Source organism: Augochlora pura, chromosome 2, assembly GCF_028453695.1.
Source record: "Augochlora pura isolate Apur16 chromosome 2, APUR_v2.2.1, whole genome shotgun sequence".
In the NCBI taxonomy this organism is placed as follows: Eukaryota; Metazoa; Arthropoda; class Insecta; order Hymenoptera; family Halictidae; genus Augochlora; species Augochlora pura.
This window is the reverse complement of record NC_135773.1, coordinates 13,070,918-13,098,573: the sequence shown is the minus strand read 5'-3', so window position 1 is coordinate 13,098,573 and position 27,656 is coordinate 13,070,918. Positions and strand designations below refer to the sequence as shown.

At 42.0% G+C, this 27,656-nt stretch overlaps 1 protein-coding gene across 5 annotated transcripts; it reads left to right on the top strand.

The window, feature by feature from the left end:
- Positions 1–426: 426 nt before the first annotated feature.
- Positions 427–27,568, top strand: Tpnt (troponin T, skeletal muscle). Of its 5 annotated transcripts, none has more exons than XM_078196119.1 (13): positions 427–686; positions 3,147–3,192; positions 13,796–13,813; positions 20,203–20,233; positions 20,402–20,506; positions 20,903–20,999; positions 21,074–21,110; positions 21,183–21,285; positions 21,953–22,171; positions 22,898–22,990; positions 23,069–23,149; positions 23,945–24,023; positions 26,872–27,568. In XM_078196119.1, the coding sequence occupies exons 2-13, from the start codon at positions 3,167–3,169 to the stop codon at positions 27,153–27,155; spliced, it is 1,173 nt and encodes a 390-aa protein (XP_078052245.1). In that variant the 5' UTR covers positions 427–686; positions 3,147–3,166; the 3' UTR covers positions 27,156–27,568. The 5 variants fall into 5 exon arrangements, with proteins under 5 accessions (XP_078052245.1, XP_078052244.1, XP_078052246.1 ...); XM_078196118.1 differs by lacking the exon at positions 23,945–24,023 and adding an exon at positions 25,442–25,520 and having other exon boundaries at positions 435–686; XM_078196121.1 differs by lacking the exons at positions 427–686; positions 3,147–3,192; positions 23,945–24,023 and adding exons at positions 6,671–6,698; positions 9,358–9,378; positions 25,442–25,520.
- The last annotated feature ends 88 nt before the right edge of the window (positions 27,569–27,656 follow it).

Genomic DNA, 27,656 nt, shown 5'->3' with positions numbered 1-27,656 from the left:
TTGCAAGATCGAATGCCCTTATCTCGAGCATGCATACTGGAATGTTAATGTTACTTCCATGACAAGCGACAGAAACATTGAACGTTGGTTAGCTAATTGTACGAAGGTCCAGCGTCTCGTTTTCGCCACGTGAAAACTCCTAATCAAGGTATTCAAAATTCGTCTATCCCTTCCAATCCTGTGTCTCACATCTCGTCTCTCCGCGAGTCGACGGTCGTATAGGCGGCAGGCAGCGGATAGGCACGCGGGGGCGTAACGCACACCGGTGAAAAGGGGTCCACGGGAAAAGCGGGCGATCCACCGTGCGGGATCTAAGAAGGGACGAAAATAGTAGCGGTGCCAGGATCGTATTCACGCTCGCGCCCCACGGACGTGGATCTGCTTTCTATTAATAGCGGGTAACGAAAGGGAGCGCGATCGAGAGTCGGCCTCCGCCGCATAGGCATCGTCCCGAGTCTTGGTGCTGTCCAGACTCTGCCCGCAGGACTTCAGAGCCGCTCGAGCTGTCGCGGACTCCACATTCCACCAGCAAAAGCTCTCTCTCTCATCGTGCGTGGCCTGTCGTTGGAAGCATCTGTTGCTCGGCTGGTGCCCCGAGGCGAACCCTCATACCACCACATACACACACTCTCCCACCCACCCACACCACGTCCATACACATAGCCACACATTCACACCGTTCGAGTGTAAGTTTCATTAATTTTTCATTAGTGCTGATTTACGATAGCTTGCCACCGCGAGCACGGGCCCCCGGGTGGCACGATTCGAGTGATCCGATCGGGAATCGCGCGTTCTACGATCTAGCCGTGCACGGTTCGATTTAGTGATCGATCGGTCAAGTGAGTCTCCGCCTCCTCTTCCTCATCTTCGCCTTCGTCTTCGTCTTCGTCGACACCTTCGCCCTCCGGTTGCTGCGAGAACGGAAGTGTGAACAGTGAAAACTAGAACTCCTAAAATCCGAATGGACGTTCCGAACCTGAGGATCCGGAAGATACCGTGCTGACTCGCCCACCGAAAAGTTCAAAGACCGATCTTCAGGTGACCAACTGACGACCGACGGATCGAGGAAACCTGCAGGAACTCCTGTGCAGTTCGGTCGCCGATCGTTTCGCGTAGACTCTAGCGAGTAAAAGGGTCCTAGTGATCGGTAGCGCGGTTAACCGGTGAGAGACAGTAATCGGCGAGCAGTGAAGAGGAAAGTTTCCTATCTTGTGACCCGGGCACTGTATCTACCAATGTTTTGGTGTACGCAGACGGAAATGCGCGGGACCGGATCCGCGGTTTCTAAATATGGCGCGTGGCGCCGCGATTGCTATAGCCGCGAGTCGGATATCCCGTTTCGAGGCATTCGCGAGTGACGCGCAGACAATTATGTAATGTTGTTCGTTGTTCGATGGGTGTCGCGTTGTACCCACGCCTGCGGAGGACCTTCTAAACGTTCGCGTGGTTCCTTCACTGAGATCTACTTTTAACCTCTCCCGATTCGGCGTCCCGACGCCGAGATCCGGCCGGCGGGTTTTCGTCTCTTCGTTAGTTCGCGCGAACGGGACCGCGATAAATCCAAGGGATTGAAAAGATTTTAGGGTCGGCTTTTTCAAGAAAGAAGTTCCGTAACGAAGACGAGATCGAGGAGGAGGAGGAGGAGAGTTTTTAGCGAAGAGAAGTTTTTGATAAAAGAGAGAGAGAGAGAGAGAGAGAGAGAGAAAGAGAGAGAGAGAGAAGAACTAGATGATCGAAGGGAGAGAGCGAGAGAGAAGAGTAGAGAGTCGGTTTTCTAAAATTAGAGCGACGAGGAAGAGAAGGGGATGGCTCCTTATAGAGCTTGCGACGCTGAGCTTGCGGCCAGGGTTAGCAAACTGGCACTCTCTTTCTCGTCTCAGAATATCGGATTACCTTTGCACTGGTGCATCGTCTCGCCCCTTCGACTTCCTTTCTTTTCTAGCTGTTTCTTTCTCGAGCGCCGGCAAGGTTCGATCTATGCGAGACCGCCACCCTCGACCACAACACCCCTCTCTTTCTCTCTCTCTCTCTCTCTCTTTCTCAAGCATTTTCGTCGCGACTCAGATTATTTCATAATTAAGCGCGGTTACCGTGTGGCGCCTGCGCGAATCGGACGATTGGGCAGAAACTCGATTTTCTTTTTATTCTTAATATCTCCTGGTGACCCGGTGCTTGTCTCACCCGGAAACGAACGCGACGTGTGATTGTGGTTCAGGTCGAGAGCTGATCAATGTAAGTCCTGTCTGCAGTTGGAGACTTCTTTCGATTGATATCTTGTTTGTTCACGAGTCACTGAACAAAATTATTAGCTGCTGAGAAAGATGCATTTGAAAATGCAGTCGTTAAGATCAGATACTGAGTCTTCGACTCAGAAACTGTAATTCTTTTCTATTTGGAAACATTTCCCTTGTTTTCTATGATCTTTAAACGATCTTTTCAACTTATTAATTATATTGTCGAGTAAGTAAACAACACATAGTACCAAGACCTCTGTAAATACCTCGATCTACAACTGTAATTTCAAACACAACCTGGAGAACCATAATTGAGCATTGTTTTTTGCTGGTTTTCGCACTGAAGCGAACCGTGCCAGAAATGACACTGTTCGTCGAGGAGCTTATGTATTTTAGACGAAATTCAAATTGTAGCCAACACGGTTTTTAAAAATCCAACTGTCCTAGTTTATACGTTTAAGAACTTACGCTGATCAGCTTCCGAACTTTCTGAATAGTCGAGACTCTCTTGTTAACTACTTGCCTTGCAACGAGCTAGTGTCAGATTGGTATCGATGCTTTTAAACGCAAAACATAAAGCATGCGCGTTATTAAATTGTCGTCACCTGGAATCAAATAGCAATCCCCTATCATTGATCCTTTGAGAAAATGAAGGCACGCGAAAATTGTCTACCTCTCAAAAGAAATTGGAAACTCGAAAATCACTGTATTTGTAGAATAACATCAAAATAAGTTCTAATTACAAAGTAAACGGAAAGGCAAGATGTTAAGGAGATAGAACACACGTTTGAGAAAAAAGAAGATCGAGATTCGATCGTGTTGGTATCGTGAGGTCTAAGGATCGTGCGAACCGATCAAGGAGGAGTGCATGATCTGGGCTGTGCTAATCGGCGCTCTGTTTCCGTGTTGCAGCACCTTAACCGCCCGCAAACATGTCTGACGACGAGGAACAATACTCGTAAGTATTGCCACCGGTCTCCGGAGGAGAGCCAAGTTTTTCGAAGTGTAATCGGATCGAAGTCCCGACATTCTCCGCCGCCCACGATTCAATCTTCGCGCGGCTTCCTGCTCGAGATTGCCTCGGGAACGAAAGATCAATAAGAGAGGAGAAATAGGGAAGTTCGATAAATCGAACGAGCGAATGTTACGTAAGAGGGACGCACGTGTGCCGGACGGACCGTTGAGAAACGGTCGCCGGTCGCCGGTCGCCGAGCGGCTGGGAATGTCGGTGGTATTTCAGCGAGAGCGTAGAATATCTTGAGCAGAAGCTAGGGAAGCTAGGGAAGCGTCTCGATGGATCTTTAGGTGTTTCTTAGCAGATATCGTTCTCGTCGATCCACGAGGATCACCGAGATCCCCGCGCCGAACGTTCTCACATCACGAACAATATACTCGACAAAAAGAATTGCGTACACGTAAGATGAAAGACAAATGAACAACCCTCTTGTGCTATTCTCTGTGGCTCGCAACGAGCTCAACCCCCGACAGACCTCTTCAGTTTTGCCGTGGAAGTACTGCCCACCATCCAAGCCAGCCCCCAACCACGTGCCTTTTGTCTAGAAGTGTTAACCGTTGCACGATATCACCCTTGAAAACGTGATCGCACGCTGATAACGCGTTTCCTCGCGCTGTCTCTTCAACGGCTCGATCGCGTAACGATTCATAGCGGTGGCTTTCAAACGTCATCGGTTTCCGTCGCACGACATAACCGATAGCAGGCTATTAAGTTGTTTCAACGGTTTGTTTCGAATCTTTTATATGAATTTAATAAAACGGGCTCCATAAAATGTGAGACGAACTTTCCGCAGAAACTATAGTTTCTTCGAAAACAATTAAGTAAGTTCTTCTAAAAGTTTGTGTCACATTTCACAGAGTTCATATAAAAGATATAAAACGAGTTTCCCGAACAACCTAATAATTTCACATCGTTTTTTGAATTATTTTTTGACATTGCTACGTATACAGAAATTCGTCAATAGCATCCTTTGCCTTGCTATTAAATCGCGAGCTTTCGGATTCGAACTATTTCGTTTCGCGCTGCGGTTTCTGCAAATCAAATTAGCCTGAAATAACGTATTTACAGATTTAGTTCACCTATTTTATTGACTCATAACCTTGACATGCATATGCATGTGAAATTATCAAGCAACAGCTGCGACAGAATCATTACCATTAAACTGCGTACACTATTTAAACAACTACGTTACGGCCATCGTTGCTCGCAGCAAAATTTCGCACTTCCAAACAGTAAATTTTCATTAACCAGTTAGCTGTTGTAATCTCGTTTGATTTTCTTTGTATTTTGTTTAAATACAACACTATTATAAAATATATAATTTATTAAAGAAGTATACGTGCTTCTTAACCAATTAGCCGTTTTTGACGAGGACATTCGTCGAAGACATTTATCTTGTTAATTTGATTTTTATTCAAAAAGCTCGGAGAGTTGAATTTGGTTGTAGAGAACAGAATTTGATCGGAAGAAATTGAATTTCACTTACAAGAGCTGAATCTAACGTAGAAGTTGAATTCAGTACAGGGTGAATCCGTTTCTCAAAGAATTTCAATTCAATAATTGGATTCGCAAGAGCGTGAATTTGAAACGCGAAGCTTGCATAGTGAAATTGAATAGCTCGAGTCTGGAACGTCGTAATTAAATGGCAAGAGGGGTTAAGGTTGTAGATTTCGGTGGAATCTCAATGAGATAAAAATCAAAATTGTTCCGCCGGTTAGATAATTCGGTCTATTTCGGAAACGCGAAAATTCCGTTGGGGAGGGAGGACATTGTGTACATCAACGGATGATTCATCCGGTTGGATCCGCTTCGATCTATATTCAGTTGGGTGGACAGACGGGTCCAAAAATGTCGAGATAAGACACAGACGTTCCACGGCTCGTGCATATTAGATCCCCGGCGTGCTCCCTTATTTAGACTCCGTGAACTTTCATGAATACGGGACGGGCCGGTTAATTATTCAGACACCGCGAGAAACGCGTTTTTAGCGCGGCCGATCATGTGACACGCTCGCCCCACCTCGCCCCAAGCCCCCGTGCACCACCCAATTCATTGTCTTATTTATTCTCTTCGTTCGTTCTTGATTAAAACGTTACCCCGTGGAGCTGTGACTACATACTGTCGTTGAATTCTCGATATCTTATACATATTTAATCCTATAAAACGTTCAACTGGCTAAAAGTATTCAATAGAACGTATCTAGTGCCCAGCATTAGTATTATGAAGCACACTTGACGCGAATCATTTTTTACAGTAGTCAGATTTTTTTGGCAATTTTTGTCGATTCAAGTTTGGTATTTCCTATTTTAAATAATGGTAGACAGTATATTATTTTGTGTTTGTGAAAAAAGACAGGACTTGTTGTTCAAGTCTTTTTAATCATCCTTAACTTTCCACTATTCTGACTGAATAATTTTAGCCGGACGTAGGATATTGTTGAGGCGGATAAAAACGGATAACTGCGAGTTATCATGCAACGCATTGATTCAATCATTTCTTAATGTAATATACTAATGCTATGATTCCTATGATACGTTCAACACTAACAATAAACGCTAAAAATCGTTGGTTTACATCTGCCTTATAAAAATCACGCGACTGCATTTATTTAGACTTCGCTCAATTTTTCTTACAAGGTGTGCTTGAACTTGGGAATACTTTTCACCGTGTTCAATGAAAGCTTTTTTATAATTTCGACAATTGTCAGTGGGTTAAAACCATAGCAGCGTAAGTCACGATTTCAAAAAATTTGACTTGTTTCTTAAAGTGTAATTTAAACGTGTCAAAATGTCGAAAAGACGTGTAAAATAAATTATAAAGTTGCTACGAATTAATTTAACTCTATATAATCTTAATAATAAATTTGTTTATAAATAATGTTTTTCGAAACAAAGAAAATGTGACTTAAGCCCAATATAAATTGTAAATCGAATAATTTCGAACAGTTGCGCGCTTCGATATCGTTAGAATTAATCGTTGCATTCCAACTCGGACGTTTTTATTTGTCACAACGATATATTAACGACATTCGTGAAATATCGAGATATCAGGCTATCGAGATTTCCCGATAATTTCGTCGATGGTCGCAGCTCTGTCCCCTGTGGCCCCGTTCACCACCTGTGTACCCGTTTCGCTAACAAACAACGTTTTCCATTTTCTCTTTTACAGCAGCGAGGAGGAGGTGGTCGAGGAAACGTAAGTGTCCGTCGCTAATAACCGAAATAATCCTGTGTTACCCTATATAGCACATTATTAACGTCCATGTTCTCTCGTTTTCTCATTCCAGGAAGTAAGTTCCAGAGGCTTGTCTACGTTTAGACGTCTGTCACTACCGCGCAGATTCGCAGAGCGCGGAATTCTCCGGAGACGTTTTTTTTCTCGTTTATTCTCATTATTTCTCGTTTTCCGTCGGACCTCGTATTTTCTCGGAGCTTCACGACGCTCCCCAGGTTCGCCGTCGACCGATTCCGAGATTTCTTCGCGATCTTCAATTTCTCTTTGACGATCGACCTGTTCCCTTCTGGAAATCAGGCTTCCGCGCCACACTTCGAGAGAGATCGTTCTTTCCTCCTGCCTTTTTCCTATTTTTTTCAAACCAAGTACACCATTTTTTCCTGCACAAGTCTCGCTAATATTCGCACACGTTCCACCTGAAAATGACTTTTCTGTAGAATCGATTCCAACGACCCCGGCTTGTTTGATATGTTCGCAGAGATAGCAGAACCGATATATAAATTATAAAAATGTCGGATTGGTGCTAAGAATTTCCAGGATATCTTTTGTAGTTTCGTGTCAGTTCCATTCAGTGGTCGGCAAAAACGAGTAACAATGCTACATCTGCAACGTTTTCTCCATCATTAATCTTTGCAGTAAAAACGTGAAAGATAGACAGTGACTTCCTATTTTTAGCAGCTGCAGATTTTTCAAAGTCTCGTAAAACTACGATTTACGACGCCTTCAACGATGTATAACGTCCGCTGATTTTCATAAAATTTTCGGAACGCACGCAACTGACACGAATATCCACGAAACACATCTGGCGAATTTATGGTACTGGTCCGAATAAAAATGTTATGTAACTTTAGTTGAATTTCCATTCTACATGACTTGGTAAACTGAAATTATTTGGTCCAGATGCGAAACAGTTATTCTCCTGTCGAACGTGTCCGAATATTAACAGCCATGACTGAGTTTATTCGAGGAGCTTCGAACTTGACGAATAGATCGTTTAGAAGGTTTCAAATGTTTTTTCGAAGGTGTATCGGCGAATTGGATTCTAATAATAACGAACGTGCGCGTGTACATGTGATTTCGTTGAGGCGATGGCGTGTCCGTCGCGATCATTCAGACGTCACAGAGTCGCGGAATGATTTTTTTCAGCGACAAACCTTGTGCAACTTTTGCGATCGCAGGCACACCGCCACTGACAGGCGTGCTCGACGCGAACAAACCACGGTTAGAATTAGAACGGACATTTTCACGAAAATAGGACGCTCGGTTGGACTCGGTTGTTCTCTCGAATAACGGATAATGATAGACCGGAATCTTTTTTATTTCTGGAGCGGTTCGCCTCTTCGAAGTACCCTCGGATCTTTTAACAGACGTTCGTGAAATCAATTCGATTCAAAATCTGGACTATTTTTAGCTTCTCCCTGTGTTTCGATTAGGATTTAAAACGGAAAGAATGGAATGGGAGCAAATATGCGTGAAATTAACTTGATCCGAAATCTAGCTTTTTCTCGTTTCGATTAGGATTCGAAGCGTAGAGAATAAAATTAAAAGACGGAGCATTCGTGGAACCAATTCGTTTAAAAATCTTAACTATCTTTGTGCCTTACTCTTACGCTCCAATTAACACGTTGACGCCGGCTAGACCCACCGGTGGGTCGTACGTGTCAGACCCGCGAGACGGCGTACATTTGCTTATTTTGCTTGTAATTCACAAAATAGATACTACAAAATAGGTTTATGTTATTTCATCTGAATATTATAAACAGATAGTCAATAGTAAATACATAGAAATTCAATATTATAAACTTAACATAATTATTTAATTTTTGTAAATTTCGGACGCCTACTCACAGAGAATATCGACGCCGACGTCAACGTGTTAATATTTTGAAACAGCATAGTATTATAAAAACAGCAAATAGATGTTTATATTGCATCAAGAATTTTTCAATTCAACAAATATCGGTGGAATTAGTAAAGCAAATACTAATATCGACAGAAAATATATTAAATAATAAATATTGATTTTAGCTAGTGTATCTATGTAGGAAATACAATTTCTAAAAATATGAAGGGTCCACAAAAGCAAAAGGTTGTGCGCAAGTATCGTTCGCTGAAAGCGCTATTATAATTCCCCTTACCGAACCATGGGTCCGCAGAGTAAACTTGGTAAAAATTTCATTTGCAGCTCTGTTATTACAGTACTTCGCGGTTCGGAAATTGTTCAAGCTTCCAGAAAAACGGTCCGTGAAAAACCACGTCGGCGGTGCTAGAGTGATCTCTCTCGAACCACCGTTAAAATTAGCTCAGTCGTGGTTCTCTCACGAAAGTAGAGCAGACGAATGGCGTGGCGTGTGTTCGAACGTATGTATCTAGTTACATATTAATTCACCGATGTCATAAGCCCGGATCTTGGGATCTTCGAATGAACGCGTTCGAATTGGACGAGGGCGGCCATTCGTTTGCAGAAAACACACGACTCGAATGATTCCGTGACGCGGCGATCGGTTGTCCGGGCGGTTAACGATTAGGAAACGATTTAGGATGGAAAAGATATGATTGGAGGCTGTTTCGATCCCAAATGAGACGGTTCTCGGCGAATTTCGTGGAAAATTAATTAGACCCGCCCCGCGGCCGATTCCGTCCGACCGGTCGACGACTATCGAAAATACCGGTCGTTCTCTCTTCGACAGTTTTGCTTTTCTCTGATCTTCGTTTCTCTGTTTTGTTTTTTCAATCTGCCTCTCTCCAATCTACTCCCCTACGCCCGAAAATCTCCACAATACAATACACAAAATATATACCAACCGATCGATCGAAATCACCATCGACCGAACGAACGACCGACGCGAATCACAAATACTCGAAAAATCGAAGGCAACCGGAGAGGAAGATCGAGTAAGTTTTTTCGCCGGCAAACACACTGCACAAAAATCGCCTGCTCTTGCGCGGGCAAACAAAGCTGTGTTCACTTCTCTCTGTTTCTCTACTCTGTTTACTTTTATTTTTGTCACTATTTTACTTTTGTTTCTGTTTCACCTTCTTCACTGTTAATCGTCTAACAATCGTTGTTATTTGTCTTGTCTTCTACGGGTTGTTCGGTTATCTGTTCGTCTGCTATTCCGCTCTTACAATTCTGTTCACTGGTTCGCTATTCACGCAATGTGTTTCTTATTTTTTCATTATTTTTTCTCTCTCCTCTCTGTTCTATTTTTGTTTACTTTTTGTTTTGTTACCTTTCTACTTCTACTTCTACTTCTACTTCTACTTCTTCTTGTTTATACTTCTCCTATTTTGTTGGTGTTTTATTTTTGATTTTTGGTTTTGACACACGTTTACCAGACAGCTTTCGTTGCGAGATTGCGTTACCCTGTACACTGTTTTCTGTTTCTTTTCTACAGTCGCAGTAACGTAGACACATTATATGGACGTACTCTATAACGAGATGCGTTCGTCGATCGCGAGGATTTTGTTTGCGCGCGATGTTCCTTTGACGTCTCGACTATACATATATTTCGCTGCCAGCCGCCATACTCTAATCTCAATTAACAACTCTATTTCTTCAATTACGGAATTCACCTGAGCTCTTCGGAAGTTTTTGCTAACGAACCTCCGTTTGTTACAGCAATGAAATATCGGAACGCGTTTAATACACTCGTTCTTGAGTTTGACACACTGCAAGTTTGACTTTCCGGTGATTTAATTCGTCAAACAGCAAAATTTCGTAATTTAAATTTCAATATTTTAGACTTGAATAGTTTTTAATTTAAAATTTTTTTTTTTAGAATTTGAATTAACAAACCCCGATTCGATTAATTGGAACTTCCCACATTTTTTATCTTTTTATTACCACGTTCTCTATACGGTGCTTTCATATTGCTGATTTCTGAATATGCATTTGAATCCCAATTCGATTTTAATTAATTTTGAACGTAGACGGTTTAGTCCATTTTAGAATTCTGGGAGCGTTTGACCTTTCGTCGAAAATTAATACAGTACATTGAAGATCTGAATATTTATAGTCTCGTTAGTTTTGTATTTTCTAGAAGCAGAAACCTTTTGACGGTTTCTAAGCGATCCCCTTGCAAGAAAGGAAATCTGTATAAAACTAAATTTCCAACCGAATATCGTCCTTTTCAAATTTTTCGATTTTTATCTGTGTGTGTTTTTAAATGTCACTTGCTCTTTCCACATTTGAAAACGTTAAAAATTGAACTCGTACAAAATGGTTACCGAGACTCGAAGGAATCTTTCGCCAAACAAAATTGCAATCACGGAATTTGGAAAGAACTGTTGATCAGGATCTTGATCGCTCGCAACGAACGTCTAACACAAAGATCGTTTGACAAATATCCGCGGATCCATATTTTTCGGATCAAGCGTTCACCAGACCACGGCCATAACAGCCGCCATTATATACAGGCTCCAGATCGGGGCCGGATAGTTCTGTGCCATTTTTCCGCCACGCAAGCAGTAAACATTGTACATAGACGCGACTAATTCCCGGTAATTGGTGCGGAGAGGGTGATTTTTCGCGACGGTGACGTTCGCAGCGTGCTCCGTTTTTAACGGCCACTAACGTTATTTATTAATACGCGCGGCGGCCGCTTTAAAAGCTTCTTTGGCCGTGTTGTTCTCCAACACCGTTTCCCGCCGCCGCCGCCGCCGCCGCCATCGTCCCACGGGATCCTTAGGTGGCATTTTCCGAAACGGGATTGTTCCCGTTGCAAATGGAATTTTCGAGTTAAACGTTCCGCGCGATCCGACGCTCGCTCGTCTCCGTCGTTGACGATGAAAAATCACCTCTTCCACTCTGGCGTTGGAAAAGCGAATATCGTGCCGTGCTGGTGTCGTCCCTCACTTTTCTCTCTTTCTTCCTCGCAGTTTTGTTCTTTTTTCTACTATGTTTCTGTCTCGTGTTCCTTTTGAGCCGCACTTAAAATTATTGTCCGTAGATCGCCAGTAGCCTGTACACGCGCCACACTACCGAGTTGTTAGCCTGTACTTTATGCTGTCTCTCCTCGCCGTACTTTGCCTCCGAGACAATTTTTCCCTTCAGATTCTATTTTCTCTCATACTTTTCTCGGACTTCTTATTTTTTTTTCTCTTTTTTTATTATCACCGAGCGAGAGGGAGTCGATTTTTGTCTCTCTTGTTTTCCCAGTTCTTCTCTCGCTCGTTGTTAGTCTCTCTGTCTCTATCTCTTTCTCTCTTTCTCTCTTTCTCTCTTTCTCTCTCTCTCTCTCTCTATCATTTTTTGTACTTGATCTAGTCTCTTCGCCACCGATAACTCATTTTTGTCCTCCATAAGTTTTTTCCGCTGACGTTGGTTTTATTATTATCATTGTCGTCGTTGTCGTCGTCGTCGGAGAAGAGATTTTATCGGCGCGCACGTGAAGTGCAGCGAGGCTCTACGTGTTTTAAGTAAACACGTACATACGTACATGCATACATACATACACTCACCACGTTTCTCTGCGTGTCGATTTTCTTATCGTCTTTTTGCCGATTTTCACTGTTCAGTTTCTGTCTCGTTTTTTTGTTCCCGTTTTGTCGCTACTGGTTCGTCCCATTTTTTGGGTGCTGTGTCGATGTTGTTGTTGTCGATGGTCAAACGAGTTTGTCTCTATTGCTGCCAGCCCCCCGTACAGCCCCCCCACCCTCCCCCCGCCCCTGTCCCCTCCGCAAACATGAAACCCGACACACGCACACGAATCCTTTCGAATGGACATGGAAACTGCAGGTGTACGCACGCACGCCGATCGAGAAGCGAAACGACCGAGTTCGTGCGACTGATTCGAACGTTTTTCCTCTGCAATTAGTTTGTAGAAGGAAATGAAAATTCATGTCCATTGTACTGCAAGATTTGTACGTCAGTGTTCGATTGCTGATGGCAAAAGGAATTAATTTCGTTCGAAGGGAAGGGAATTTCAAAGCAAACTTTGAACGTTTGTAATACATTCGTCGCGAGTCTGATTCGACTTTATATATTGCAACGGGTTAATTTCAGAAACTAGAACCTTCGTAATGTTCTCGGTCAATTCTCAGAAATCGCGATTATTTATACGCAGAGGAGCGTAATGTCCTTACCGTGAACGCTATGGAAGACAGCTTCGGACATCTGTCTAGTAAAATATAGCGATGACGCGTGCTATACCATCTCGAAGGTGGCACCATTTGTAGTACCAGTCGCGAGCACGGGTAAATTACGTTCTTTGATGTGTAGGAAATCGTACCTTTCCTTTGATAGTGATGGCCTTCCTTGTAGATTGTAATTTAATAGATGATAAAATGGTTAACAATTTCATACTAGCTTGTACCTTAAAAATAGTTACGTGTTTTTGTTCATTGTTTCAAATACAAGTAAGTTCGCAAGGAACGAAATGTAATTGAGGGACAGCTCCACTAAGTCCAATTCGAACAATTTGAAGCAAAAGGATTGCGTATAACGTGCGGATACGTGTTTGCGCGTATCTCTATATGTTTGCTAATTTCCCGAACGTGTAAAAGCGAACGCTCCCTTCGGGGACCGTCGAGATACAGATTAATCGATCAGTCCAATCGACAACGTCAGTTTCGCATTTCAACGGAGCGTCGCCTAGGATCCCACATAGCACACGATTCACCACACACCTAACCATCTTTCTCTCTTTATCTCTCTGTCTCTCTCTCTGTCTCTGTTGCGCAAACTGCATCTGTCGCATGACGATCGTTCAATTTTCTCGCACCTGGGAACCGCCCGACAGGGAGAACGGTTTGCTGCGAGGATCTGTACCATAGGCAGCCAGGTGCGACGAGGTCTTCAACTCGAAAGACAAAGACGGTGGGCTGCCGGTTCTCCTCGTCTCGCTCTTGCGAATCCGTCATCGGAACGATAAAAAAAAAAAAAAGAAAGCACGAAAAAAGAAATTCGAAACGGAAGAAAGATAATGAAATCGAGCGAGATTCCGAGATTCCGCGCCGACTCTCGTCTGCAAAGCGGGGGAGAAACGGAAGCGGATAAAAGCGGATGGAACGCGGCAGGCTGTCCGTCGACTGCTGACGATGCTTTATACCACTTTCAATATTCTTTTTTTCTTTTCGTCCGATCGAGGCAGGACTCAAAAACCGAACGAACGAACGAAAGCGAAAGAAAGGCGAACGAACTATGCCGCGGCTTTGTGCAGTCCCAACACCGAACAAATATCAAAAGAAAAAAAAAGAATAAAAAGAAAAAAAAAAAGAAAAAAAGAACAAACTTAAGCAAAAACAAACAAGCAAACGAGGAACGATGTATCGACTGTTATTAATCTGCCTTTCCTTTCTTTTTTTGTAGGGGTAGGGCGTCCCAAAAGTAAGTTGACATCTCGAGCTGGTTTCTATATACTCGTCAATAATACTTTTTTCTTTGTTCTTCGGCCGCTCTCACACGCCCCCAACACCCTCAAAGTCCGCGCTTTTGTTCGAACTTTTGGCGGGAACGAGACTCCCGGTATCTCTGATCTCGATTCTCAGAGATCTTTTCGATCGATCCACCGTTTCGATGAATTCTCCGTTCTCGATACGTATTCGTCGTTCGCGACGCTTTCGACTGATTCTCTCGATCACGTTCAGTGGTTTCGATTAGGCCGACGCCTTTAGCTGCGCTCGGTCCCGAGGTTCTTGACCGTGTGGATCTTTGATCGTCGACGCGGCGCGACGCGACCAGAGAATATTTAACGGCGTCGCAAGGTTGTTGCTCAGCCGAAAAACTTTTCAGGCTTTTGACCGTGTTATACGGCGGCCGTTGCATAAGGGGTGTATGCAACTAATATAACTCGCGTCGGCTGGACGATTGCCAAACGTTTCATAAATATGTGTACGATAACGTAATACGGTTTATTCTTATACTGAAGCTACGAGGTGTCCGCTCGCGAGAAACGCGCCACGTTCCGAACTGATGCAATCTAATTAGCGGACTAACTGTTTGGCGGAAAGTACGCGACCATGTTTGCGACCGAGCCGATTCGTAGCAGCGAGATCGCCTCTGGTTAATACTTTATGTTTGGCTATTGTAGATTCGTGTTCTTTCTCGTTCGTAGGAGGTCGACGGAAAATCATTCTTTGTTTCTAGGTGAACGACAAGCTGGAACTTTAGGAATGTTCAAATCGAGATAGTGTTTTTCCTTTTATATACGAAGCATTTTATCTTTACAGGATCGTCTATAGTTTGTCTGTCTATACACGTTCCCAATGTCAATCATTTTTATTTATATAATGTGCTCCTGTAGCGTCTTACTGTAATTCTCCAATGTTTGAATAATTTTAGTACTCCTATTAGCAAATATTTACGTAGATATTTGTTACCTATTTTTATAGTGTTCATTAATCACGTTATAGTGCATAAGTATAATCATTTCTGCCATTTTTCCTTTAATGTTAAACAGTCATTATTCAGTACTCAAAGTAATTATAATAGTCTTTTTTCAGAACTGTTTGCACACATTTCTGTTACCAGTTTGTCCTTAAAGTTTTCAAAGAATTATAATTTTATTCGTATTTAAATATTTCCACAGTCATTCGTGTTTCAAGAATTATCTTTGCACGAAATTGTTTCTATACATCTGTATAACCGAAGTACCTTTTTAGTGTTGAACAGTCGTTTACATTATTCCTGTAACCAAAGCGTATATTAGCTTTAGTAAGATTTATAATTCTATTCACGTATGCATGTCTCCAGTGCTATCCATGTTCGAAATATTCGAACGTCTTTGTCTGGGACTGTCTCCATATATCTTTGTCACCGAAGTATTCCTTTAGCGTCCGTCAGTCACCTACATTCAAAGAGTAGTAACATCTCCGTCCAGAACCGCATACATATTTTTCCAAAGTGTTTCTCCAACCACATTGAAAACGTCGCATGCGCGATTACAAGTAGAACTTAAATATCCGCCAGCCCCTTATACAACATTCACACAATCGTTGCACGTTTCTCTGCAAATTGTTCCTCGTGGTACCAAGCATGAACCGTTGTAAACGGTAAAATTATCAATCTGTTCCATGAACGTTTAATGCCCAAAGTCTCGATCCTGCCAAAAAGAACTCTAATCAAACCGTGACTCAGTGCTCGAAGCAAACAGCTGACCCCCAACCCCAGGAAACCACCACTGCCCTAAAGCTCTCATGTTTTCTCTCTTTTCTCTGTCTCTTCTCGCTCCGCCCCTTGAACTGCCGATGTTTTTCTTTTATTTGTCTCTCTGTGCCCCCCTGCCCATGATTAATCACGAATTAACGGCTCCTCTCTCACTCTCTCTCTTTCTTTCTGTACATATAATTACAACGTGTTCGTCAGGTGTACGCAGACACGCGTGCACACACAACAGACACACGAACAAACATCGGCGATTGTCTCGTTGATCTCGCTCGAGTCAACCACTTGGTGTCGTGTTTCGTTTCCTTTTTTATTTGTTGTTCTGTGTCCTGCTCGTGTCCAGGGCTCGTGTTGTTGTTGGGTGTTGTACTTTTGTTTTTTATTGTTTCCGCAAATACTCGTGTCTCCCGACCCTTCACCGCCCGCCAAAACACCCAATCTCCGTCGCCGTCTCTGTTAAATCGCGCCATTATCTGTCGACCCTCAGCTGTGACACTGGTCTACAGGAATTCCGGCGTACGGAAGATCCAAAACTGATTCTTCCTCATTTTTTTCAACACGGATTCGCAAATCATTTGTTGTCATTCCTCCTGATTTTTGAGAGATTTTATTTTGACGCATTATCACCGTCAAGTACTTTTTGTGTTCTGATCGTAAGAGATGTTCAAATCACCCTTGCATGGAAATGTTCTGCTGACTCTTCCAGATGTAACAGTATATTTTTTAACAAATGTAATGAATTTCTAAGTTTTTAACACTTTTTTTTGAAATTTGTTCTGATTTAACTGCGAGAACTGTACGAAAATTTAAATGTTTATAATGTTGTATGCAAATACATCATTGTAAACTCCATAGAATCGTTGTACGCAAATCTCTTATGTTTAACATTTACAGTTCTAGCTGAAAAAATTCTAAACATCGTACATTTAACTAGAATTATCCTCAGTTCGAGGGGGGGGGGGGGGGGAGGTGATAAAGAGGTTGATTTAAAAAATTATTTAGATCTGTCTAACTGTTTACAAAATAATAACAAAATATATCGTTGCGTTTTGGAGAGTCTGCAAAATCATTTCCCGTAGAAATGCTTGTCTAACATTTGCAAACTTCTGACTATCTGAAGAACTGGTGATGTTGGAAAGTTGTTTGCAGAAATTCCCCAGATCCGGCGGTTATAAAGAGACAATAGAAGACTCTAATTTTGTCGACCAGTGTACACACAGGTCTCGCCGTGTCTCCCTCGTTCTCGATCTCTGTGTTCGCAAGAAAAACCGAACGGAAGGGGCCACTGAATTCGCCGAAAATCCGCGAAACTCGGCGCGGAGACCTGACCGAATACTAATCGTCTCGCTCATGTTCGTTTCGTAACGCCGTTGCATAACAATTGGCTACGCTGCCAACGGTGTTGAACGTTGTTTATGATTTCGCCGTGAGCGAGAATCAGAGAATAAACTGACCGAGGACAAATTTTGGACGAGGTCCCGCGCGCACCTCGGCATATTCTCCCGGCTTTTGTCATTGAACTCGATCGCTTCTGTGTTCAATGATTCGCGAAATTGTGTCTCGACTCTGTTCAACGAGTTACGTCGGATCGAGTCGCGTCGGATCGTGTCGCGAGTAACAGTCGTTAACACATCGCGAAACATGAATCGAGCCTTGTGATGATCGATCAAGACAGTTTTCAATAAGATATTAGACGTCTGACTGGAATTTTTCTCCTCAGACAATAATTCAATTCATTTCAGACGCTAGTTTAATTCTTTGCACTCGAATATCTTTTCTCACAGTACATGCTTTCAAGACTGACACGGCTTTTGTTTCACGGAATCTGTATCGACACGGTCTCATGCCAGATTCTATTTGAGTACAACAATTGTTCCCAACGCCATACCATTTCATATTCTATTTGAAACGTAAATTACCGTGTCAGAAATAAATGCATTACAGTTGGCCGGAGATACTTTCAGAAAATTCTTAGAGTGCAATGAGTTAAGTTGTAATTTAATTATCGTTCGTTTGGAAAGATTTGTCCAATGGCAGTCTCACTAAGTTGGCTGTTGGAAGAACGACAATGTGTCTATGGTTGTTACCAGACAGCAGTATTTGCATTTGCATTCCGTTGAAACAATTAATTAGAATTGGCACTTGCAGCGTCTGTGCACAGCCGACGTTTGAGGTCATCTTTTGATAACTGCTATTGACAACTGGTTACAAACAGAACTGTCAATTAAATTACACGTCGGACTAGTAGATTTTCGCACCGATCTTTCGATAGAAGAATTAAATTTTGCAATTTTGAAAAAAACGCGACGAAAAGTGGATAAATGTTATTTCCGACTCGATTCGTCGACTATCTAGGGAAAAAACAATATGTTTAATTCAGTGGTCCCCAGGACAACTTCTATCAGTACTATAAACTAGCCAGCTCCTTGGATTTCGACTGTGGCTTGTCTTTTCGACAATCATTGACAAATACGACCGACGACCACCATATTGGGAAAAATTAAGAGGGAAATGTCTGACGAGAATAAGATAGTGTCTCCTCGTTGTTCACCCTTGATCGTCGTCTCTGTCTGACAGGAGATTCTCGACGCACAAATTTGAACAATCAGCTTTGTCCACCGTCGAGACATATCAACGTAGATCTATCTACATGTTCTATGTAACAGCCACGTTAGAATATTTTTCTCGGGACGTCGATCACTCGTGTTCTCATTGTTATTCCGTTTTGTCCAACGTGTTGATCTTTCACTCTTCGGAAACCCGCTGAAATATCGCTTCTGTAAAAACACGCTTAATCGCTTGTTTCTCAGCGGCTTCGTATTTACCATTTTGACCGTTTTAATTTTTGTCTCTTCTCAAGCTAAGTACTACTAAACGAACCCCCGAAATCATTGATCCCGAGTCACATCAAACCCTCAAAGATCGAGCGGCTCGCCCGCGTGCGATGTCATCTTTAAAATTAGAGATCCTCTACCCTCGTTTCTTCGATCCTGGATTCGATCCACCGCCATTTGAACCGGCTCGCGAATTGCTCGGATTTTTGATGCGTTTCCAAACTCGCGAGACAAATGGATCATTCTTTTTTAACACATTGGCGGCCGTCGGACAACTGTGGAAGCGATTGTCCGGGCGCGACAATGACAATGCATGCGGAATGCTCGCGGCGCAGCAATTCTTGGATCGAGTATTCTTATGCGGAACGTAACGTTGCATTCTTTAATAAACCAATTTTATCAACTGATAAACGTATAAAGTCAGCACTCTAATAATACCGAAACTGTAACCAAAGAGGCAGCCAATGTGTTAACACGTCCACTGTCCCACGCATCATTGGATAACGTCTATTTAAAACTCACATAAAATCAAAATGTTATAATTAGACGACGGATCCTTATGCAGAACGGAAACTATCGTCGTGAATTGCAACGAAAACAAGTTAGATAGAAATTTCTTGAATAACTTAAGTAAGTTGCACATAATATATAGATATCCTTAACTTCTTTTGATATTTCCACTATTTTCAATTTGAATTATCAATTTTTGCCACAAACGCTTAAATTCGCATGTTGGGATATTCAGAAAGTACGTTCTCAAAAAGCAAAGGAATAAATTTCATATGTAATATGTACATACATTGATCAAGCTTCGATTAAAACGAACGCACTTATAATTACTCGCGTTCAGCACGATGATATAAGAACGTAAATAAGTTTCAGAAGAAGTCGGTGAATATTGAAATATTAATCGAAGATCGCAGTAATTCGGAATGGGAAAAGTGGACAGTAATCGTATTAATCCAGTCTCTTGAAAATCGCTGTAGATCAACCGCTGTAGATCGTCTGCGACGAAGTTATCGGCTCCCGGATCCAATCGGGAGATTCGCCGTTCTCGAAACAAAATTTCAAATCGAGTGACCGCGTAATTCATGGGTAAAACCCCTCATCAATTTTCCAATATCCCGACTGAGTTGGTCTAATAGATTCCTCCGGGGCCCGCAAAAACTCGCCGGTCCTCCCATCTCCCTGCCTCCGCCCCCTAAACTCATTAACGTCTCCAGCTGGCGTTCCTATTACTTCCTGAATTATACCGTGTCTATCTATCTTTGTCTCTCTGTTTTCACTTCTCTATCTCTCACACACTTTTGCCGCGCCTAATCTTCTTCTCTCCGTGCGCTTTGTACATTGATATTCTCTGTCTGTTCGTACGTCCGTCCGTTTGCGTGTCTGTCTGTCTGTCTGTCTGTCTGTCTGTTCGTACGTCCGTCCGTTTGCGTGTCTGCTGTCTGTCTGTCTGTGTGTGTGTTTGTCTGGCTGTTTACGTGTCGTTGATGCGCGTGTGCGACGAAACGCAATATAATAAATATGTGTACGAAAAAACTGACAAAAGACGTAACAATACGAGGGCTTACGAAAGGATAAAAAAAAGAAAAAAAAAAAGAGTATTTCGCCATCGAGTGAAGAGAGAGAATGGATGGAGTGTAATAAATAGTGGAAAGTGGAACGTGAGAGTGGCGTACGGCGTTCTGGTTCTGGAAGATCTTGCGAGATCTCTCAGAGGACGAGGCGGCAGGAACTAAAGAGAGTTACTTTTGTTTTCGCTCCGGCCTACATCAGGGACTCTGGGGAGAATCCCGAGTTTATGAAGGTGAGAAGGGATCCCCGGTGATCTCGCGCATACGATGCATATGCATGTATATATTATAGGCAGATATGTTTACGTGTGGGCACGTATGCGCGTGATACCGCCCGAGATTTTCGCTCGAACAACACGGCATTCACGTTCGTTCACATCTATTTTTCCGGGCGCGAGCAGAGGCAGGAACAGAAGCGAAGCGACCTAGACGAACAGCTCAAGGAATACATTGCAGAATGGCGGAAGCAGAGGGCCAAGGAGGAGGAGGAGCTGAAGAGATTGAAGGTTCGTATCTCTTCAACTGATAATAGAAACCTGCGTCGAGAACAACAACTATCATGCTTGAAACGATCAGGCAATCTTTTTGCATTACACCGGAGTGCCGAAAAATCCCTTAACTTCAAATTACTTCAGTTTTGACCCATTCATTTGTAGAGTCGGAACTATTATTTTTCTCTGTCGTACAATTATGTAAAAATAGGAATCAAATCTTGAAAGAAGCAATGAAAAGTTTTCTAACACTTTATCTATCGACGATTTTTTATGATAATCCTTTGAAAACGTGTCTCAAAAACGATAACAATTTCGCTTATACTTCGACGAATTGTTTGGATTAATATTATGTGACAACTTCGCTCTAAAATATAATGTTATGTTTTACATTAATTCTTTGTTTTTCAGGAGAAGCAAGCGAAACGCAAGATCACTCGTGCGGACGAAGAGAAGAGATTGGCCCAGAAAAAGAAAGAGGAGGAAGAGCGTCGCCAACGTGAAATCGGTAACGTTCGATACTTTATTCTGTTTCGGAAACAATGCATTGACAGTTTTACGTTTTCCCTTGATATTTTACAGAGGAGAAGAAGCAACGCGACATAGAGGAAAAGAGAAAGTATGTTTTGTTTTTTCTGAGATTCAATGAATTCTTTCAGGAGTATTGCTAATTAAATGTTGATCTGTTCAGGCGTCTCGAAGAGTCGGAAAAGAAACGCCAAGCTATGATGCAAGCGATGAAGGACCAGAGCAAGAAGGGCCCGAACTTCACTATCACTAGGAAAGATCTGGCAGTGAGTATTCTTCAACAAAACAATATATTTCTCCTCCATTTCGTCTTTGTTTGCTGACAATGGTCTTTAACAATAAAATTAATTATAGAAAATGAAATTACCCGTCCTAGAGTTTCAATTTTGAAATTATTACAAATATGAAAATGAAAACCAAAAGTTTGCAGCAAATTGCAACCCTCTGTTTCCTATTATTCAAATTTACCTTATTTTCTATAAGTTACAAAGGGAATGAAAAATCTATATTTCTTATATGCCCATGTTTACACTAAAAATCAACTGTTTTTAGTTGTTTCTATTAATTTGCATTGCAACGAAGTATAACTCATGTATACATTTTATTCGTAATATAAAACTCGAAAACAATATCTTCAAAAAAAAGTCCAGATGAAAATGTGAAACCACATGATTCTGTGCAATTTCCAGCATAATTTCTCACACAGTTTTCTAGCTTCTTAAAGTAATACATACAAGCAATGTTTGGAGAATTAAAGAAACCCCTCGTATATTCGAAGACATAAAAACCAGCCTCTAGCTGCATCCTTACGAGGCATTGTCTTTTATAAGATTACACGAGTAATCTCAGAAGGGTGACAATGTAACGACAATAACAAGGAAGGTCTATCTGTGCAGAGGTAATTAATGTTGTTAATTTCTCGGTGTCGCGCAGGGTAACCTCACGTCGGCGCAACTGGAGCGCAACAAGACGAAAGAGCAGCTCGAAGAGGAGAAGAAAATCTCGCTGAGCATCCGTATCAAACCTCTGGAAATGGATGGTTTATCCATTGACAAGCTCCGGTTCAAGGCTAACGAACTCTGGGACACTATAGTCAAGTTGGAAACTGAGAAATACGATCTGGAAGAGCGACAGAAACGCCAGGACTATGACGTGAGCATTACAGAAACCGGCATTCGAGAAATTCCCCTTGCGACTGTTGCCACTTTTCCACTATTTTGAATCTCTTTAGTACCCATTCGAGTATCATTGACGCAATATCTGCTAGGCGGACGCACTGCAAAAATCTAGAGAACCAAATTCGTTTAATTAAACTCATATTACAAACTCAACTTCTTCGTCTTCAATCATTTTTATTTTGCAAAGAAAATTTCTATTTAGTTTATTATTTATTTATTTGTAAATATTGATATTAGACAATATTCATTGACTACGTTTATATTTGACGCTTGAACGACGATGCTCGAGTCTATTTGGACCCAGAGTATAAATATTATTAAATAGCTACATAGTTTCATCAACGTTTACAGAAAAACAAACGTGTCCAGAATAATTTTTAAAGACACGATGATGAAGATAGCTAAATAAAATTATAAATGATCCTAACATACTCAGTTGTATATTCGTCGAAACGATCCGCCGTTGGTGTGTTAATAGATTCTGTGTAATATTTGTCACGGTTCGTAACGTTAGAAGCAGGGGCGATAATTCACTAAGAGGAGAATAATCCAGCTAGAGTGTAGTCTCGCTTCCATTATCGATCTCCACAGTCCAGAAAGTTAAATGTGGCAGCAGTGCAATATCATTAATATCCCGCGATATTCCAATGAAGAGACGGAAGATCTCACGACAGAATTAATGGTTCTCGATGCATTACAGCTTAAAGAATTAAAAGAACGTCAAAAGCAGCAACTGAGGCACAAGGCTTTGAAGAAAGGTCTCGACCCTGAAGCCCTCACCGGCAAGTACCCTGTAAGTAGACTCCTAAGACCTAGCCGGAGATCGAAATAAACCCTCCTCGGCAACAATAAAGCTATTTTCTCGGCGCAGCCCAAGATTCAAGTCGCCTCCAAATACGAACGTCGCGTGGATACCAGGTCCTACGACGACAAGAAGAAGCTCTTCGAGGGTGTAAGTATAGCTTTCCTACAATCGATCCAGTCGCTGATTCTTCGAGTGCCCTGACGACTCGTGAAATTATATTAATGATCTGAGAGAAAGACATTCTATTCGCTATTCGTTAAAAAATTTGTACTGCAACCGAAGAATCTAGGGGCATCCAGGTACATAATGTAGTGCCAGAATACTTCATGCGTTCGTTAAAGACGGCGAAGCGGGAAAGTTGCAAGAGAAATACCTGAACTTTACGTATTCTCTCGGAAAACTGTCTGAACTTTCGTGCAAAACAAGTTGAGGTATAGGACACTTGCGAGAATCTTGTTAAACATGTTTTTAGAGATTGGATTGGCTTTCGCAAAACAGTCTAGCGAATCGGTTATTCGATATTCTAGGATAATAAAACGGATACTAAGTTAAATTGTTACTGATTTGCGCAATAAATACATAGAGAAAATTGCGAGAGGTTCGTTTTAGATTGATCTATTTACATTTGAAACTCTGTTGGAGATTAAATAATCGAGGCATCACAGGTTTGAAATTTTGTGTTCGGCAAATTGTACTCAATGCAATTAAAACCTTAATGTAGATTTTTAAACTCAGTATGGTTGTCACGCGATGGTTTAAGTTATTATTATCCATCAAAAATAATGTTTCCAAAAAGGCAGATTTTGAAATCACTATAATACCAAGAGAAAAAGTTATGAACAACAAAAAATAAGTGATAGAGCTCGTTGAGAGAATTAGTATAATACTAGGAAATGAAAACAGAGAATGATTGATCAGTGAAGAATGTCGATTGAATCGCAGGGATATGACACGCTTCTAGCGGAATACAACGAGAAACTGTGGAAACAGAAATCAGAACAGTTCATGAAGCGCACCAAAAGTGAGTCCCATCGAGCACTGTTAGTGCACCACCGTTTTGCTTGCGTTGCTGGTTGACATCCCTACTTCCCCCTTTTTTGAACAAGCCCGAACCAAGATCGTAGGTGCAATCGTGTTTTTAATTCATGTTGGGCCCCATTTACTAAGATAGTGATTCTACATCACAGAAAAACAATCGAATACAACACATCCCCATATCGTATCTTGCCACGATGTTTATCAAAACTTATTATCGAGACGCTCATGAATAGAGCTTTCTACAATTCCTACAAGTTCAAAGATCGATTTCTTTCTAATTTTGTTCTCAGACGTGCTGGACGTCATAACTTGGCTGCATTTGCAGCAAGATTCAATAGATGAAACTTACAACAGTAGGACGATTATCCAAACTATGAGCATTGTTTAAGAAAAATATAATTTATTACTTGGTATTTATTCCTTGCAAACGATGCAGACAATATTCAGTGTCTGAAGATTCGCAGTCGGAAAGTAAACTTCGCGACAGTACTAAGAGAATCTTTAATAGTACGAATATGTGTTGCGAGAAAGAATTTCTTGTTGTTGTATATTGTAAGTTCCGGTTGATTTGTTGAAACGCTCTCCAACATTGCGTTGTAATTAATATTTCTCGTATTCATAAAAGCAGATGAAGATGTTTGACAACAAACTTGTAAATTTTCGCGGAAATCCTCATTATCGTGACATAAAAATCTTGACATACGATGCGTATAACTGACTATAAATATCTATGCGGGGAAATGTCTGTAATTGGCTATAAAAGTATATATGTATAGGAAAACGTTTTTTACATCGTCCACAATATTTTCCCAGAAGTTCGAGGTTTAGTTACAATCTTCATGGCTACGAGTTACAGTTTGTCAATGAATAGCTTCTCAGTGACGCTACACAAATACCAGTTCACAAAACAGATCCATTTTACATAGTGCCTCTACAGAAGTAACATGTTCGCGGTAGATGTCAGAGAGTATGCTCACACCCACACGCAACCACTCGAGACTCGTCGCAACAACACAGACACTGGTTGTCAAGTGACTAACGTTGAGTCTGCGTAACTGGAGAGTACATAGATTAATGTAACAAGAGTTCGTCATTAACAATCGTCGGCAAGCTAACGGTGCCCTGGTTGTCGCTCGATACATCCCCACCAAGCCCTTTCTACAGCCCTTCTACGCCCCGTGAGCCCAGTTGTCGATGCAAAACAGTGTCCCGGAAAGTCGTGATCTCGAAGCTGGTTCCAGACTACGCATATTACCGGTCCCATAAATGCGTTCTGATGGCCCCGTGTTCCCCACTCGTGAGTTCGTTATCCGTGACTCGAAAACCGTGCAGAGGGTCCGGACGAGTGCCCCATGTGTGACGATCTATCCTAGCATGCGATTTCCTCCGTTGATGTTCCAGGGTCTGACCGAACAACAGAAGGAGATCATAGAGAAGCAGTGGACCCAGCAGAAGGAACAATTCCTCGGTCGCCAGAAGAGTACGTATGGATTCACTCATGAGCAGACGCCTATGCAGGATTTCGCTAACTTGGGAAACGAAATTATGCAAGACGAAAGATATTTATTTGAGATTCGAGATTAACGGAATCGTGCTTTATAGAAATTAGAGAAAGAAAATATTAGGGGAAAGAATTACGAAAAAATTTTTGGGGGATTAAGTTGTAGGGAAATTTGAAAGTTAAAATTGAGGGAGAGATTGAGAAAATAGAATCATATAAACAACGTCGGAAGAAGAATTTAGAGAGCCAAATTTGAGTAATGCGGCTTAAGGGAAAAGTTTACGAATTGGAATTAGGAAATGTGGAGGAATGCTAGGAACAAAAGGGATGAAGTTTTGAAGGTAGCAAAATTGAAGGTAGCTTTGGGAAAAATTTAGAAAAAATTTTGGGCTGAAAAATTATTAAACATTTTGTATAGCGAAATTATGTAGAAATCAGGTAACGGCGTGATTTACAGGAAAAGTTTAGGAAAAGAAAATGTTAAGAAAATTTAACTGTGGGAAAAATTTAGCCAACAGAATTTGGAGAGTTTGTGAGATGAAGCTATGTAAAAGTGGAGTTCGAATGGTAAATCTTGGAAAATTTGGAAAGTTTGAGAAACAAGGCGCTATAGAAAAGGTAAATAATCGTATTGAAAAGAAATTTGGTAAAAAGAATTGTGGGAAAATTAAGGAAACATTAAAATTGGGAAAAGTCGAGTAGAAATAATTGATGGAGGATTGTGCAAGAAGAAAGCGTTATCGGATCCTAATGTCTTGCGGTTCGAAGGATTTATGGATTGGTAGTGGCTGGTTCGATATACTGGTCGCTTTTACCGGTGCAGCTGGAAGATAGTAAAATACGCGGGCGTAAAAAGCGTTCCGCTGTATCCAACGTTTATTATTTCACGTATCCGCGTATGCGTCTGCTCGGGTCGCGACTCGCGAACCCTGACCAGCCAGAGAGCATTCTCTGTGAACTGGGTCAGCGCGGTGCAACCTGATCGCAGATAGGTATACTTGGTTGGTTTCGCATGGGCGGAACGCGTTGAAAAAGCGAGGAACGAAACATTCTGCGGAATTGGTAACGAGTGATAGCGGCTTTGATCTTCGATTCGCTGCGTGATGAAAGAGAAGCAGCGTTTCGCAGTTCAGTTTTTAAATTAGATGGCTATAGAGTTGCTGCTAAGTTACTGGGAACTCCAGTTGCTTAGAACAATCAGAGTCTTAGCCGTTTAAAATGATAAGAGTCTTAGCTGTTTAGAACGATCGGAGTCCTCGCTGTCATCGCCGAAGCTCCGACGATAGCCGCGTTTCGACGATTTCTAATGAACTTTGTTTTTGCAAAACAGCGAAGTTGCCGAAGTGGTTCGGAGAGAGGCCAGGCAAGAAACCTGGAGACCCCGAGTCTCCGGAGGGCGAAGAAGACGTGAAGGCTGCGGCTGAGGACGAGGAGCTTGAAGAGCCACAATTCGAAGAAGAAGAAGAGGAAGAAGAGGAGGAGGAGGAAGAAGAAGAGGAGGAGGGTGGAGAAGGAAAGGAGGGAGAGGGAGAGGAAGAAGAGGAGGAAGAGGAAGAGGAAGAGGAGGAGGAGGAAGAAGAGGAGGAGGAGGAAGAGGAGGAAGAAGAAGAATAGACAACTCCTCGAACGAATCGGCACCTAACCACCAATTCAATCGATCGATCATCAATCAATCTCGAAACATCCTTCGAACCATCGAATATAGTCGTGGCGGCAGTAGAGGCAATAATGGCGCGCCGTTGTCCCAGAATCCCATCGTTATGGGTCCTTTTACCGTTATGGCAGTGGAAGTTCGACACCGGAAGTCGGACGCCTGCGCGCTGTATTTCTCCGCGAAGGACCCTCACCATAACGGCGAGGATTCCGGCAAGATGAAACACGCTGTTACTACTTACCAGCTGTTCTACTACCACTACTACTTCTACTACTATTATTCTACTACTTCTATTGCTACTATAATTATTATTATGATATTGTACAAAAATACACTCACACACGTTATTAAAATAAAACGGTTTATCGTATAACGACGTCTTGTTACACAATTCCAGCGTTCCTGGAGACCGTAGGGGATCGTGTCTCGTTATGTTCAGACATGTACCAGATGAATAGGAT